The following is a 13,560-nucleotide window of genomic DNA, read 5'->3' as shown; positions in this document are numbered from 1 at the left end:
TGGCAAAATAAGAACTGACATCCCTTTTTATCCCTTTCAATAGCCTAAAGTATATACCTAAAGACAAATATTTTTTAGTTGTGGAAAGAGTAGAGAGGGAATAAATCGGGTTTTCATTTCTGTCTTTGCCCTGAGATTCACTCTTCCATTTGTCATGTTTTCCCAAATTTTGGAATGTCCTCAAAATTGAAAAAATCTTCTATTGGGGACACTAGTTCTGGTGGCTCTGGTGATAGCCAGGGATTTTTTCACTTTGGGGGGGATTTCCTCTCACTTCCTGTTTTGTCTATGGGACAGGAAGTGCAGGGTATGCTCCCCTATGGGACACAAATGGCAAAAAAAAACTGACGGGTATAATCCTCCCTTACTTTATCCAAAATTAAAAACAAAGGTTTTTCCTTTAGTTCTACTTTAATGCAGCTTGGTATTCTTTAGATACCAAAGGCTTTACTCCACCTTTTACTCCCTAAAACACAATTTATGTCTCAGGGAAAAAGCTAAAACATAAAATCAGGGTGCATATTAATAGTTAGAGGTATATATCTTCCTTTTGTTAAATCAAGCCTCAGGAAAAAAAAGGTATTTTGCTGTGTGAAAGTCCCCTAATGAGTCTATGTAGTTTTCTCTTTCTGTATGTTTAACACACAGTCCAATGCTCTGCCTGCATATAGTGTTGACATCCTCCCTCTCTCCACTACCCTTGTTATGTTTTCATTTTAGGGGTACATAATAGCTGTAGTGGAGGTGAGGCTACTTTGCAAGTGTAGCTGTCTGGGTGCATGGATTATAAGACTGGCTTCTCACATACTGTAGATGTGTGTTCAACTGTGTACCTATAGTAATTTCCATGGATTTCAGCTATAATGATTATTTGACGCCAACACTGACATTGCTAAATTTGGCAGATTTCATGGAAAAAAAGGTTTCCTTCCTCCTTCCCATTCCTAGTTCATCTGAATATTTTCCAATCAAAAATCTCTATATTAAAGTAGTTGTACTATAGCAGCAGTAGTAATATTGAAGTAGCAGTAGTTGAATAAGAAGTAATAGTAGCAGTAGTGGCAGTGCCAGTAGTAGTAGTAGTTGTTATGATTATTAATATGTTAAGCAAGATAATTACCTGGACTTCGCTTCAGGTTTTTTTATGTCAATGAAGTCGCTGAGTTGATCTTCCCTAGAATATATATACATATATACTTCTATGAGATAGAATATCAATTAGTGTTTAACCCTCCTTAATACCAGGCACTTTCACCCCCTTCCTGCCCAAGCCATTTTTCAGCTTTCAGCACTGTCACAATTTGAATGACAATTGCACGGTCATGCTACACTTTACCCAAATTAAATTTTAATCATTTTTTCCCCACAAAGAGAGCTTTCTATTGGTGGTATTTGATCACCTCTGCGGTTTTCATTTTTTTCGCTATAAACAAAAGAGCGACAATTAAAAAAAAAAATTGCTATAATAAATATCCCCAAAAATATATAAAAAAAAAGATTTTTTTCCTCAGTTTTGGCCGATACGTATTCTTCTACATATTTTTGGTAATATATTGATTGGTTTGTGCAAAAGTTATAGCGGCTACAAAATAGGAGATAGATTTATAGCATTTTAATTTTTTTACTAGTAATGGCGGCGATCAGTGATTTTTATCGTGACTGTGATATTGCGGCGGACTCACCGGACACTTTTGACACTATTTTGGGACCATTCATTTTTATACAGAGAACAGTGCTATAAAATATGCACTGATTACTGTAAATGTGTCTGGCAGGGAAGGGGTAACACTAGGGGGCGATCAAGGCGTTAAATGTGTACCCTAGTGAGTGATTCTAACTGTAGGGGGAGGGGACTGACTGGGGGAGGTGACCGATCTGTGTCCCTATGTACAAGGGACACAGCATCGGTCTCCTCTCCCTGACAGGACATGGATCTCTGTGTTTACACACACAGATCCACGGTCCTGCTCAGTTACTGGGCAATTGCAGGTGCCCGGCGGCGCACGCGCATTGGGTTCCCAGTAACGCGGCTGTTGCGTGCGCCACCGGCTGCGCGCATGCGCCCCCCAGTGGCTCTGCAAGGCGAGGACGTCATATGACGTCCTCTCAGAACAACAGCACTATTGTGCCGCCGTCAATTGACGGTGGTAGGTAGTAAAGTGGTTAATGTGTACAATACTGTACTGCGAAAAAAAATGTACTAAATGGAATGATGGAAATGACGGAAAGTATCACATTATTAAAACGTTAGTGAAATTAAAAAAATAACCAAATGTATATGTACGTTGTTTAATATTAAATAAAAATATTTGCTATGTGAAAGGCTTTAGTGGTATATTGTACATACTGTGTACCTAGTATACTGGTTTTTGGTACTAGAAGTCAGTGATGGTAGTTTTTGGTGCAGGACATTCAGTGTCTAAAAGAGGAATAAAATAAAGTTTTCCCCCCAAATAAAAAGAGAGAACATGGCAAAAGCCGATTCCCTTCAGACTCTCTCTCTCTATCGGACCATTATGCCTTCCATTACAATAAATGAGCAATAGGTGGATTTGGAGGTGGGAGAGTTGGGTCCAAAGCTCACATATTACATGAAATGCCATGTTTTGAATTTGAAATTTATACAGTATGTCTATACTTAATGTACTGGTTGAATTGACATGAGGTAACCAGTGATTTTATAATGTTTCATGGTTTTACAGTTTGCATTGCTCAGATTTATGACATTTACTATAAGATTTTTTTCTTTTCTGCAGATTCTGCTGAAATGTATATCAAAATTCTTTATACTTCTGTTACCATACTTGTTTTTACCATGGATCAATACATTCCCCTACCTTCACTTACAAGCTGAAATTGAATTTCTATTGCCATATATTTCTATCTTAATCTTGTTGTATTATTTCTTAGCATAATAAATGTAAAATAAAATGATATATTTTGTTCCACCTTTTACGAGTATTCTTGGCAGTGTCTGAAATTTCAATAAGGCCATCCAGTTGATCGCTTTAAAAAAGTTGAGTGTTAAAAAGGAAAATTAGTTGATGTAAATAAAGAGAAAGAGAGAAAATATTGATGTAATTAAAAAGACAGAGAGTGAGAGAAAGCATAATTAATTGATATATTTGATTATATTTGTTTAAATATTAATACATATTTATTTCAGATCTAGTAATAATGATTTACATTTAAATGGTATTAACCCCAAGAGCAAACAATTATTATATTACAGCTTATCAGTTCTTAGATGTGGTTTCTGTATTAGTTGTATTTATTTTTTAAGCTTTATTTTTACCTAGTGATCCTTCCAGTAAGTCTTTTTTATTTAACAGAACAAGGGGGTTGATTTACTAAAATTGGAGAGTGCAAAATATGATGCAACTGTGCATGGTAGGCAAACAGCTTGTTCAATTAAGCTTTCACAAAAAAACTGGAAACTGATTGGTTTTGTATGCAGATCTGCACCAGATTTTGCACTCTCCGGGTTTAGTAAAGCCACCGCAAGCTGTCCTGCAATTGTAGCAGTTAAAGGGTTGAGAAAAACAATTTAACACTGACAGAGATGCTTACAACAATCAGCCTTTATTCATTCATGTAAAAACCCTTATCACAAAATTAAAAATTAAACTGTTTGCTGTAAATGCTTATACAGTGTTAAGCCTAGAACACAATAGAAGTTCTTTTTAATTCAACCCAGAGGACTGAACTAAAAAAAACGGAGCGATCTTGTATTAACACAAGCGATGTTAGTGCAGCAAAATCCCTCATTGTGCCTTTATGTTCTGACACAAAGACGTCCCCCCCCCCATACAGAACATACTGATCAGCGCTGGCAGACAGGGCCGGCCTTAGCGTTGTGCGAGTCGTGCGCCCGCACAAGGCGCCATGAGCAACAGGGCGCCGTGCCTGTTGAGTCCTGTGGCCAGTAGCAGCCGGATTTCTCCACTCGCTATCGCTGTCACGATATGCGATGTGCTTTGAGCCAGTGGGTGCTCTGTGATTGGCAGAACAGTCCATGCGCGATGGGCGGGGCATGCCTGGAAGCAGACATGGGGGTCTGTGAATGGCCATGCTGAGCTGGTGCTGGTCATGGGTGGAGCTGCACTGTGGATTCGATGATCGTGCCTGCTTGCTTGCTCCCAGAGTCCTGCCTCCCGATGTGTGTCTCCTGAGGACTCATCTGCCAGGTCAGTTTACCCCCCCTCCTCTGTGTCACCCCCCCCCCCCCCCCCCCCAGGGAGTAGGTATTGGTCTGGGGAGAGGGAGGGAGCAGCCAGAAAGTCAGTGTGTAACGTGTGATGCCTCCATAGTAAAATGCTGGGCCTTTTACTATAGGGGCTCTGGTGGACTACAAGGCCCAGCATTTTAATATAGGAGGCATTGGTGGACTACAAGGCCCAGCATTTTACTATAGGAGGCATTGGTGGGACTAAAATGCTGGTTATTGTAGTCCACCAGAGCCCCTATAGTAAAATGCTGGGCCTTGTAGTCCACCAGAACCCCCTATAGTAAAATGCTGGGCCTTGTAGTCCACCAGTGCCTCTATAGTAAAATGCACCAATTACTATAGGGGGCATTGGTGGACTACAAGGCCCAGCATTTTACTATAGGGGGCTCTGGTGGACTACAAGGCCCAGCATTTTACTATAGGAGGCATTGGTGGGACTAAAATGATGGTCATTGTAGTCCACCAGAGCCCCCTATAGTAAAATGCTGGGCCTTGTAGTCCACCAATGCCTCTATAGTAAAATGCACCAATGCTGTAGTTTCTGTGTGTATTGTGTAGTGGTCTGTGGGTAGTTTATTGTGTAGTGGTCTGTGTGTATTGTATAGCGGTCTGTGGGTTGTTTATTGTGTAATGGTCTGTGGGTAGTTTGTGTAGCGGTCAGTGTGTGTGTATTGTGTAGCGGTCAGTATGTGTATTGTGTAGCGGTCAGTGTGTGTATTGTGTAGCGGTCAGTGTGTAGTTTATTGTGTAGCGGTCAGTGTGTAGTTTATTGTGTAGCGGTCAGTGTGTGTATTGTGCAGCGGTCAGTGTGTGTATTGTGTAGCGGTCAGTGTGTGTATTGTGCAGCGGTCTGTGGGTAGTTTATTGTGTAGCGGTCAGTGTGTATATTGTGTAGCGGTCAGTGTGTGTATTATGCAGCGGTCAGTGTGTGTATTGTGTAGCGGTCAGTGTGTAGTTTATTGTGTAGCGGTCAGTGTGTGTATTGTGTAGCGGTCAGTGTGTGTATTGTGTAGCGGTCAGTGTGTGTGTATTGTGTAGCAGTCAGTGTGTGTGTATTGTGTAGCGGTCAGTGTGTGTATTGTGCAGCGGTCTGTGTGTAGTTTATTGTGTAGCGGTCAGTGTGTGTATTGTGTAGCGGTCAGTATGTGTATTGTGCAGCGGTCAGTGTGTGTATTGTGTAGCGGTCAGTGTGTGTATTGTGCAGCGGTCTGTGTGTAGTTTATTGTGTAGCGGTCAGTGTGTGTATTGTGTAGCGGTCAGTGTGTGTATTGTGTAGCGGTCAGTGTGTGTATTGTGTAGCGGTCAGTGTGTAGTTTATTGTGTAGCGGTCAGTGTGTAGTTTATTGTGTAGCGGTCAGTGTGTGTATTGTGCAGCGGTCAGTGTGTGTATTGTGCAGTGGTCAGTGTGTGTATTGTGCAGCGGTCAGTGTGTGTATTGTGTAGCGGTCAGTGTGTGTATTGTGCAGCGGTCTGTGGGTAGTTTATTGTGTAGCGGTCAGTGTGTATATTGTGTAGCGGTCAGTGTGTGTATTATGCAGCGGTCAGTGTGTGTATTGTGTAGCGGTCAGTGTGTAGTTTATTGTGTAGCGGTCAGTGTGTGTATTGTGTAGCGGTCAGTGTGTGTATTGTGTAGCGGTCAGTGTGTGTGTATTGTGTAGCAGTCAGTGTGTGTGTATTGTGCAGCGGTCAGTGTGTGTATTGTGTAGCGGTCAGTGTGTGTATTGTGCAGCGGTCTGTGTGTAGTTTATTGTGTAGCGGTCAGTGTGTGTATTGTGTAGCGGTCAGTATGTGTATTGTGCAGCGGTCAGTGTGTGTATTGTGTAGCGGTCAGTGTGTGTATTGTGCAGCGGTCTGTGTGTAGTTTATTGTGTAGCGGTCAGTGTGTGTATTGTGTAGCGGTCAGTATGTGTATTGTGCAGCGGTCAGTGTGTGTATTGTGTAGCGGTCAGTGTGTGTATTGTGTAGCGGTCAGTGTGTAGTGGTCAGTGTGTGTATTGTGTAGCGGTCAGTGTGTAGTTTATTGTGTAGCGGTCAGTGTGTGTATTATGCAGCGGTCAGTGTGTGTATTGTGCAGCGGTCAGTGTGTGTATTGTGCAGCGGTCAGTGTGTGTATTGTGCAGCGGTCAGTGTGTGTATTGTGCAGCGGTCAGTGTGTGTATTGTGCAGCGGTCAGTGTGTGTATTGTGCAGCGGTCAGTGTGTGTATTGTGCAGCGGTCAGTGTGTGTATTGTGTAGCGGTCAGTGTGTGTATTGTGCAGCGGTCTGTGGGTAGTTTATTGTGTAGCGGTCTGGGGGGGGGGGGCGCCACAGGATTAGCTCGCACAGGGCGCCTGAACACCTAAGGCCGGCCCTGCTGGCAGACATTGGCTAGCAGCGCTGATCGGATGCAGGTCGGATGCTGGTTTTCCAGCATGCCCATTTGAGAGAAGCTGAAGTGCTGAGACTGGCTTCTGTAGAACACACAGCTTTACACACAGGCGGAAAGTCGGCTGTTTCAGCAGGAATTTGGCAGATTGTCGGCCCATGTGTACAAGGCTTTAGCTGGAGTTTTGCTTCAATTTGTTTTTTGTATCTAAATCTGCTGGTACAACTGAAGCCTCGTACACACGACCGAGGAACTCGATGGGCGAAACACATCGTTTTCCTCGTTGAGTTCCTTGTTAGGCTATCGAGAAACTCGACAAGGCAAGTTTCTCCATTCCCGTCGAGGAAATAGAGAACTTGCTCTCTTTTTGGCTCGTCGAGTTTCTCGACAGTTTCCTCGACGAAAATGTACACACGACCGGTTTCCTCGGCAAAAAAATATCTCCCAGCAAGTTTCTTGCGTACGTGTGTACGAGGCCTGACAGTCCCATTCCAACTACCAAATTTTCCCCCACCTCCTTGCGATGGAATGTTGACTGCCAGGAAAAGGCGCATTGGGCGTGGCTTTTATACACACCCTGATGTGCGCCATGACGTCACGCGCAGGCCCAAACAGTGCAGATTCATACCACGTTCCCCAAGCTCGCCCAAGCCATATTTTTTACAGGCAGTCGTTTCCCATTTCCGGACATGTATGAACAGGTAAAAATCAGACAATTTTTATAAACTGTCCGTTGTCCGGCTTTTTTCTAGCTAGGACTGCACAAATAAGGCTTCTTTCACACTTTGGATTGTATGTCCGTTTTATAATATCCGTATTACACCTATTAACGGCCGTTTATTAACGGATTTAATAACGGATACATACGGATAAATATTTTACCATTCTTCCTTTATTGAAAACGGATAATGTTTATCCGTATATATCCGTATACATCCGTTATATCATTCCTTTCTAACGTCCGTTAATAAAAACCATTTCACCCTTTCTTGAAGTCCAGCTCCAGAAGTCTTTACTGAGCATGCTCAGTAAAATTAACGTCCGTTAACATAACGGACATATACGGAGACATTTACTAACGTCCGTGCGCCATAGACTTCAATGTTAAAATATAACGGACGTTAATATATCCGTTACTTGCAACGGACAAAAAATGGACAAAAAATAGTGCAAGACCCGTCACATATTCCGTTATAACTAACGTTCGTACGTTATAACGGACTATTACGGATCTTTACGGAACATAAAAAAATCCCATAGACTTTAATGATATTTTATAAAGGACGTATAACTTCCGTTTTTTAACATTATCTGACGGATTTTAATACGGATTATTAAAACGGATTTATTTTGTAGTGTGAAAAGGGCCTTAATAGAAAATCAGCAGTTTCTAATTTGTTTAAAACAACTCATTTGCAAATTTTTCATAATTACAGTATTAATCAAAGTATTGATTTAGTAAAGAAGTAGAGCATGTTCACTTTGCAGGGGAATTTTCATTTTGCAAGGGAGAAAATCTACTTTGTAAAGAATACCCAATCACATTAAAGGAAAATTACTAAAACAGTATTTTTGCTTGCACATGAGTGTAGGATCATGTGTACAAAGGGCAAAGTAAACAGCCTATTTTCCTTTAAAAAATCAAACCAACCAAAGCCATACAGTTTTTTTGGGGGATTGTGACACAACAATCCTGATTCAAAAATGCTTGTATTTTTGCTACCCATTGTGAAGCCCTGTACACACGGGCCAGAATCTCATCAGGAACAAAAAAACTTTGTTTTTCCTGACGAGATTCTTGGCAAGAACCTCTTGCCGCCCAAGTATACAGACACTCCATTTAAAAGAACCACGTTTTTTTGAATGGCAAGAATGCGGTGACGAGCATGCGCAAATTTCCACAGTTACAGGTAAATATACACACTCTCGGGTTTCTCGGCAGGAAAACACTGCCGAGAATCACATCGAGAAAATAGAGAGCAGGTTCTCTATTTTTCCCGTCGAGATTTTAGGCAGTTTTCTTGATGAGAAACCTCAAAGCCTCGTACACACGCTCGGTTTACTCGGCAAGAAAGCTCTGCCAGCAGTTTTCTTGCTGGTTCTTGCCGAGTAAACCGAGCGTGTGTACGAGGCTTGACTCTTATAGAGCATAGAGTAGCTTTGTTGTCATTCCAGTAATTTTTTTTTATTTTTCCAAGATCCTCAAAACGCAGTGGGACTTTGCACTTAGGATCCTAATATATTGTAGCATTGAGCAAATAAGCCTTGAGTCTTTGTTTTATTATGCATCTCCTTTCTGTACTATAGGTTCAAGAATTTTCAGCATTTAGTATACCTTTTCACTCCCTTGTTTGCAGTGGGTTTGATGTCTATCAGATTGTCCAGATTTTGAGCTCTGCTAAAAAATCGAAATGCAAACGGACAATGTATCGTAAATCAACACGAATACTGTTACTAAAGGCCTTATTCAATAAAGAAAGCACATTTTTTAAGTAAACGCATCAAGTTTATGTATATATTTTCCATCTTATATGTTATATGATCAGGACCAAATTGAAGATAAAAAATAAACAGAATTCATTTTTTCAATCAGTTGAAGATAATATATATTATATGTGGTTATCTAATGTTTATTTCAAGCCAACAGGTGAAGTGATATGCTTTTACACATGTAAATCTGTATATCCATAGCTATTCTGTGTAAAAAAATATTATTTACAAAGCTCAATAGCTCAAGCTCACATTTTGCACAGAACTGAATGAGTCAGATAAGTCATACACAGCCCCCCCATATATGGCTGTTGCATTTAGTTGGGAATATAAGGAGTTTTATTAGAGAAAATAGAAGTATCGCCACAATGTAATAAACTTTATTAAACCCCCCCTGCATATCCCCCCTGGTGCTGTCCAGATCTGGTTTTTGGTTGAAAAATAAAAGCATTTTTTTATGTTTGCGCTGGCTGTCAGCTTCATCCCAGGCTTAAGCCCAATGTATAGGCATTCCTATGGGGCAATTTACAGCCAGCCTCCAGAAACTGCAGTTTTCTCAGATTCTCACTTTGCAAAATGTATCATTAAAATGGACAATAAGATTGCTAACTATGGGACAGTCTCACTTTCTGCACCCCCTATCCCCAACCTGTTCATCCCGCCACACCTCAAAACCCCAAAGGTGGCTGTAGGGGGAGAATGCACTCTGAAGTTAGCATTCATGCACAGAGATTTCTTGCAAGGGAGCTGCTGAGGAACAGGGAAGACAGACACGTGCAGGGTACTCCACAGACTATAGCAGTGGTAGCAGCTGGTTCTGAGAGGCACTTGCTGGAGATCAGATGTGTTTCTTCAGAGGCACCACCTTTACTCCATTACTTTATCTTTACGCAACCTGTTGCAAGCCAAGCTGCAACCACTGCTATAGAAGTCTGTGGAGTTGCTTGGAAGTGCCTGGATGTTTACTAGTAACCAGCCAGTAGGATCATAGAGATGGTTCAACCACATATGCTGGCAGATACATCACACAACCCTTGCATTGCATTGTGATACAAGCTGATCCCTACTTCTGCTGTGCTAAATGACAGTGCCCCTCTCCAGCATGCTTCAGCTGCCAGAAAAGTGTAATGTCAATCAGGCCTTACCTTTTTATTGATTCCTTTCCTTGTGAGCAGTGTGGTTGGACAGAAGTGGAGAACAAACTCCTGTGTGCAGCAGTAACCTCAGCAATCCCTAATACCTAAAATATTAATATGCAACGCTAATCTGATGTTACATATGATAAATAATGTATAATATAATATAATAATATGTATCAGATTAGCGCTGCGTATTAATATTTTAATCTTTGTATTTGCAATCAACAACTTGATGCTGCTTATTTATGCAATCTGCACAAGAGCATTGACTCTTTGGGGGCTCTCCCTCCTCATTGGCTAGGACAGCAGAGGAAGCTATTGGCTCCCACGGATGTCAATTACAGCTAGACAGCCAAAATGGGGGAGGGGCCAAGCCACGGCTTTGTGTCTGAATAGACATGCAGAGCAGCGGCTCAGGAGCGTACCTACTTGGGTGCCTCGGGAGCGTGTCTGCTTGGGTGCCTCTATTGCAAGCGGCTTGATCTGGGGGCACTTGACAGGAGGGAGGGGCTAGGAGTGCCAGCAAGGGACCCGAGAAGAGGAAGATCGGAACAACTGTGACAAACCACTGCACAGAGAAGATGAGTATGACATGTTTGTTATTTAAAAAAATGTTTTATATGTCTTTAATATCACTTTAAGTGATTTCTTGTTGTGATATTTTTCTCTTTATAAAACCCATAAGGCTCTGTGAATTTTGTGCCATGGGTTCACAATAGGGTTGATTTGCACTAAAACTGCAGTGTGCAAAAGCTGATGCAGCTATGCATAGAAACAAATCAGCTTCCAGTTTTTTTGTGAAAGCTTAATTGAAGAAACTGAACTTAGAAGCTGATTCGCTACAATGCACAGCTGAATCAGATTTTGCACTCTCCAGTTTTACTAAATAAACCTTTGTGTTTTAAATGAGATTTAAACCTTAGGCCCCTTTCACACATGTGGACTGTAAGTCCGTTTTTTCATCCATCCGTGTGCGGATGAAAAAGGGACATACATTGGTCCCTATGAGATCGCGGGTGAACATCCGCTGACACCCGATCTCATCCGGGTCCACATTCCTCCGATTCTGCAGACGGAGGAAACCCCTATTTTTTCCATCTGTCTGGGGATCGGATCGGGTGAACACAGACAGACGGTCCGTGTTCATCCGATCCCCCCATAGGGGAGAGCGTAGAAAAGACAGGGCGGTCGCTGAACAGTGTGCGGGGACCGCCCTGTCATCCACCGGCTCAGCGGGGATAAACGGAGCGATCCCCGCTGAGCAAGCGGAGATTCATGGGGCGGATCATTACTGATCCGACCCGTGTGAAAGGGCCCTTACATTTAGTTTGCTAAAGTACTGCACATTTTAAGAAATCTTTGTGTTTTTTTTTTTTTTATTCATAAAATATTGCTTTCACCTTTTTAATCTTTTTTTTTTTTTTTTTTTGCTTCTAGGTGCTGCTCCACCAGCTTTTTTCAGCCACTTCCTCTGTACATGTGCATTCTCCAACATCAGCTGAACATCATAGCTCTAGACCAGTTTACTGATGGTGTCAGCACATCCGCTTGTAGTTTCAACCAGGGAGCATAACAGGAAGTACCTGAACAAAGACCTTAGTGACAAGATCACCCTGTGCATGCTTTTAACAAAAGCTGCAGATTTAAATAGATTCTAAGCATCTTTTGAAATTACATAAACATGCTAAAATTTATGAGATATTAGCAGTTAGATTATGATCTACTTTAAATGTTTATTTGTAAAATAAATATAGTTTAAAAGTTAGAAATTATATAAGGTAAATTATAAACTATTTTAAGTAAATAAAACAAATTGGCCCAAATCCTTATTAATTTGCCCTTAAATGCAACATCCCAAAGTAGCCAATTAGATGTCTAATGCTTGCATGTAAAATCAGTTTTCCCCTTTTTTTTCACTACATTATTTATAAACTTGCTTGGTTTTATTTGCCTTTTTAGAAGCACAAATCTTATCAACGTGAGCCAAATTAGATAGTAACTGGCAGAGAGCTACTCTACTCTGACATCACTTACGGTTCATGATAGGGGTGCAACGGATCGTCACCGATCCGTGATCCGAACGGGCCACCCCGTTCGGATCGGCGCACCACGCGATCCGCGGAGCGCTCCGGAGCCTCGGCCGTAGGAAAGTCCCCGGCTTTGGCCTAGCTCCGGAGCGGCGGCCATCTTGCTCCACCCCTGTGTGCTTGCCAGAGCCCAATGCATAGCGTGACACGCCTCCCCGCACAGCGCGCTCACTGCAGACATGTGGAGAGTGGAGACAGCATGAACAGTGAGCTTCTGCAGGTAGGAGATCCGTTGCACCAGTAGTAAGCATTGTAATGTTCAATCTGAAGCAGACAAATGGCAAGACAGAGGGAGATAAGGGGCCAGAGGTATTTGTGGAGAGGCCCCCTAACAGCTGCATCTGTAATGGGAGGACATGGGGGCAAGTGGACATCTTTCATTACACCCAACAGAGTATTAGATTCAGTTATTTTCATCACAAAACTGAGCTTATACCCTTAAATACAGTATTTGTAAGTCCGACGGACTGTTTAAATGTTAAATTTAATGTGAAAATCAGAGGTGTTCTGTTACATTAGCAATAAACAGTCCGTCGGATTTCCAAACACTGTATTTAAGGGTATAAGGTGGGTGTAACAAGATTTGTCTTTTTTTTTTTTTTGCTGATCTGAAAATGATCCGATCCGTGACTCCTGATCCGAGGATCGATCGATCTGATCCGTGAGTTTTTTGATCCGTTGCACCCCTAGTTCATGAGGCTTGGGTGGCTGCTATCCCGTGAAGGGAACTATCGCAACTGGGAATCAGCCTGCAAAGAGATCAGCTAAAAGTAGTTGGATCTGTATGTGCGTTATAATTAATCGAAATTAGTAAATTAATCGATTAAAAAAAATTTTATTAATCGAACACGAAAATTTTAATCAGTAACAGCCCTAATTTTATTCTATCTTTTCATGTGACAACACTGAAGAAATGACACTTTGCTACAATGTAAAGTAGTGGGTGTACAGCTTGTATAACAGTGTAAATTTGTTGTCCCCACAAAATAACTCAACACACAGCCGTTAATGTCTGATCTTTTAGTTATCTATAAGGAAGGCATTCTGACCACTGCCCCCCATTGTAAGCAGCATTCTTTCCACTGACTTCCAATCTAAGGGGACATTCTTTCCACTGACCACCAATTTAAGGGACATTCTTCTTACTGACCACCAATGTAAGGAATATTTTCCACACAACCCATCAGTGTAAGGCACATTCCTCCCTTTAATAACCAATATTGAGAATCTTTTTCATTGACCCGCAATTAA

General features: G+C 41.7%; 1 protein-coding gene across 14 annotated transcripts in view; it reads right to left on the bottom strand.

Moving 5' to 3' along the window:
- The window catches only part of SCEL (sciellin), a 129,874-nt gene that overhangs the window by 33,589 nt on the left and 82,725 nt on the right, over positions 1-13,560 (bottom strand). For all 14 annotated transcript variants that reach the window (XM_040341415.1, XM_040341414.1, XM_040341406.1 and 11 more), the window contains 3 exons: positions 8,929-8,991; positions 2,950-3,006; positions 1,121-1,174 (listed from right to left, as the gene is read on the bottom strand). In XM_040341415.1, the coding sequence (XP_040197349.1) occupies positions 1,121-1,174; positions 2,950-3,006; positions 8,929-8,991 (174 nt within the window). The remainder of the gene's footprint in view (positions 1-1,120; positions 1,175-2,949; positions 3,007-8,928; positions 8,992-13,560) is intronic.

Source organism: Rana temporaria, chromosome 2 (genome assembly GCF_905171775.1).
Source record: "Rana temporaria chromosome 2, aRanTem1.1, whole genome shotgun sequence".
Lineage (NCBI taxonomy): Eukaryota > Metazoa > Chordata > Amphibia > Anura > Ranidae > Rana > Rana temporaria.
The sequence above is the reverse complement of the archived record's forward strand: the minus strand, read 5'-3'. Positions and strand labels throughout refer to the sequence as shown.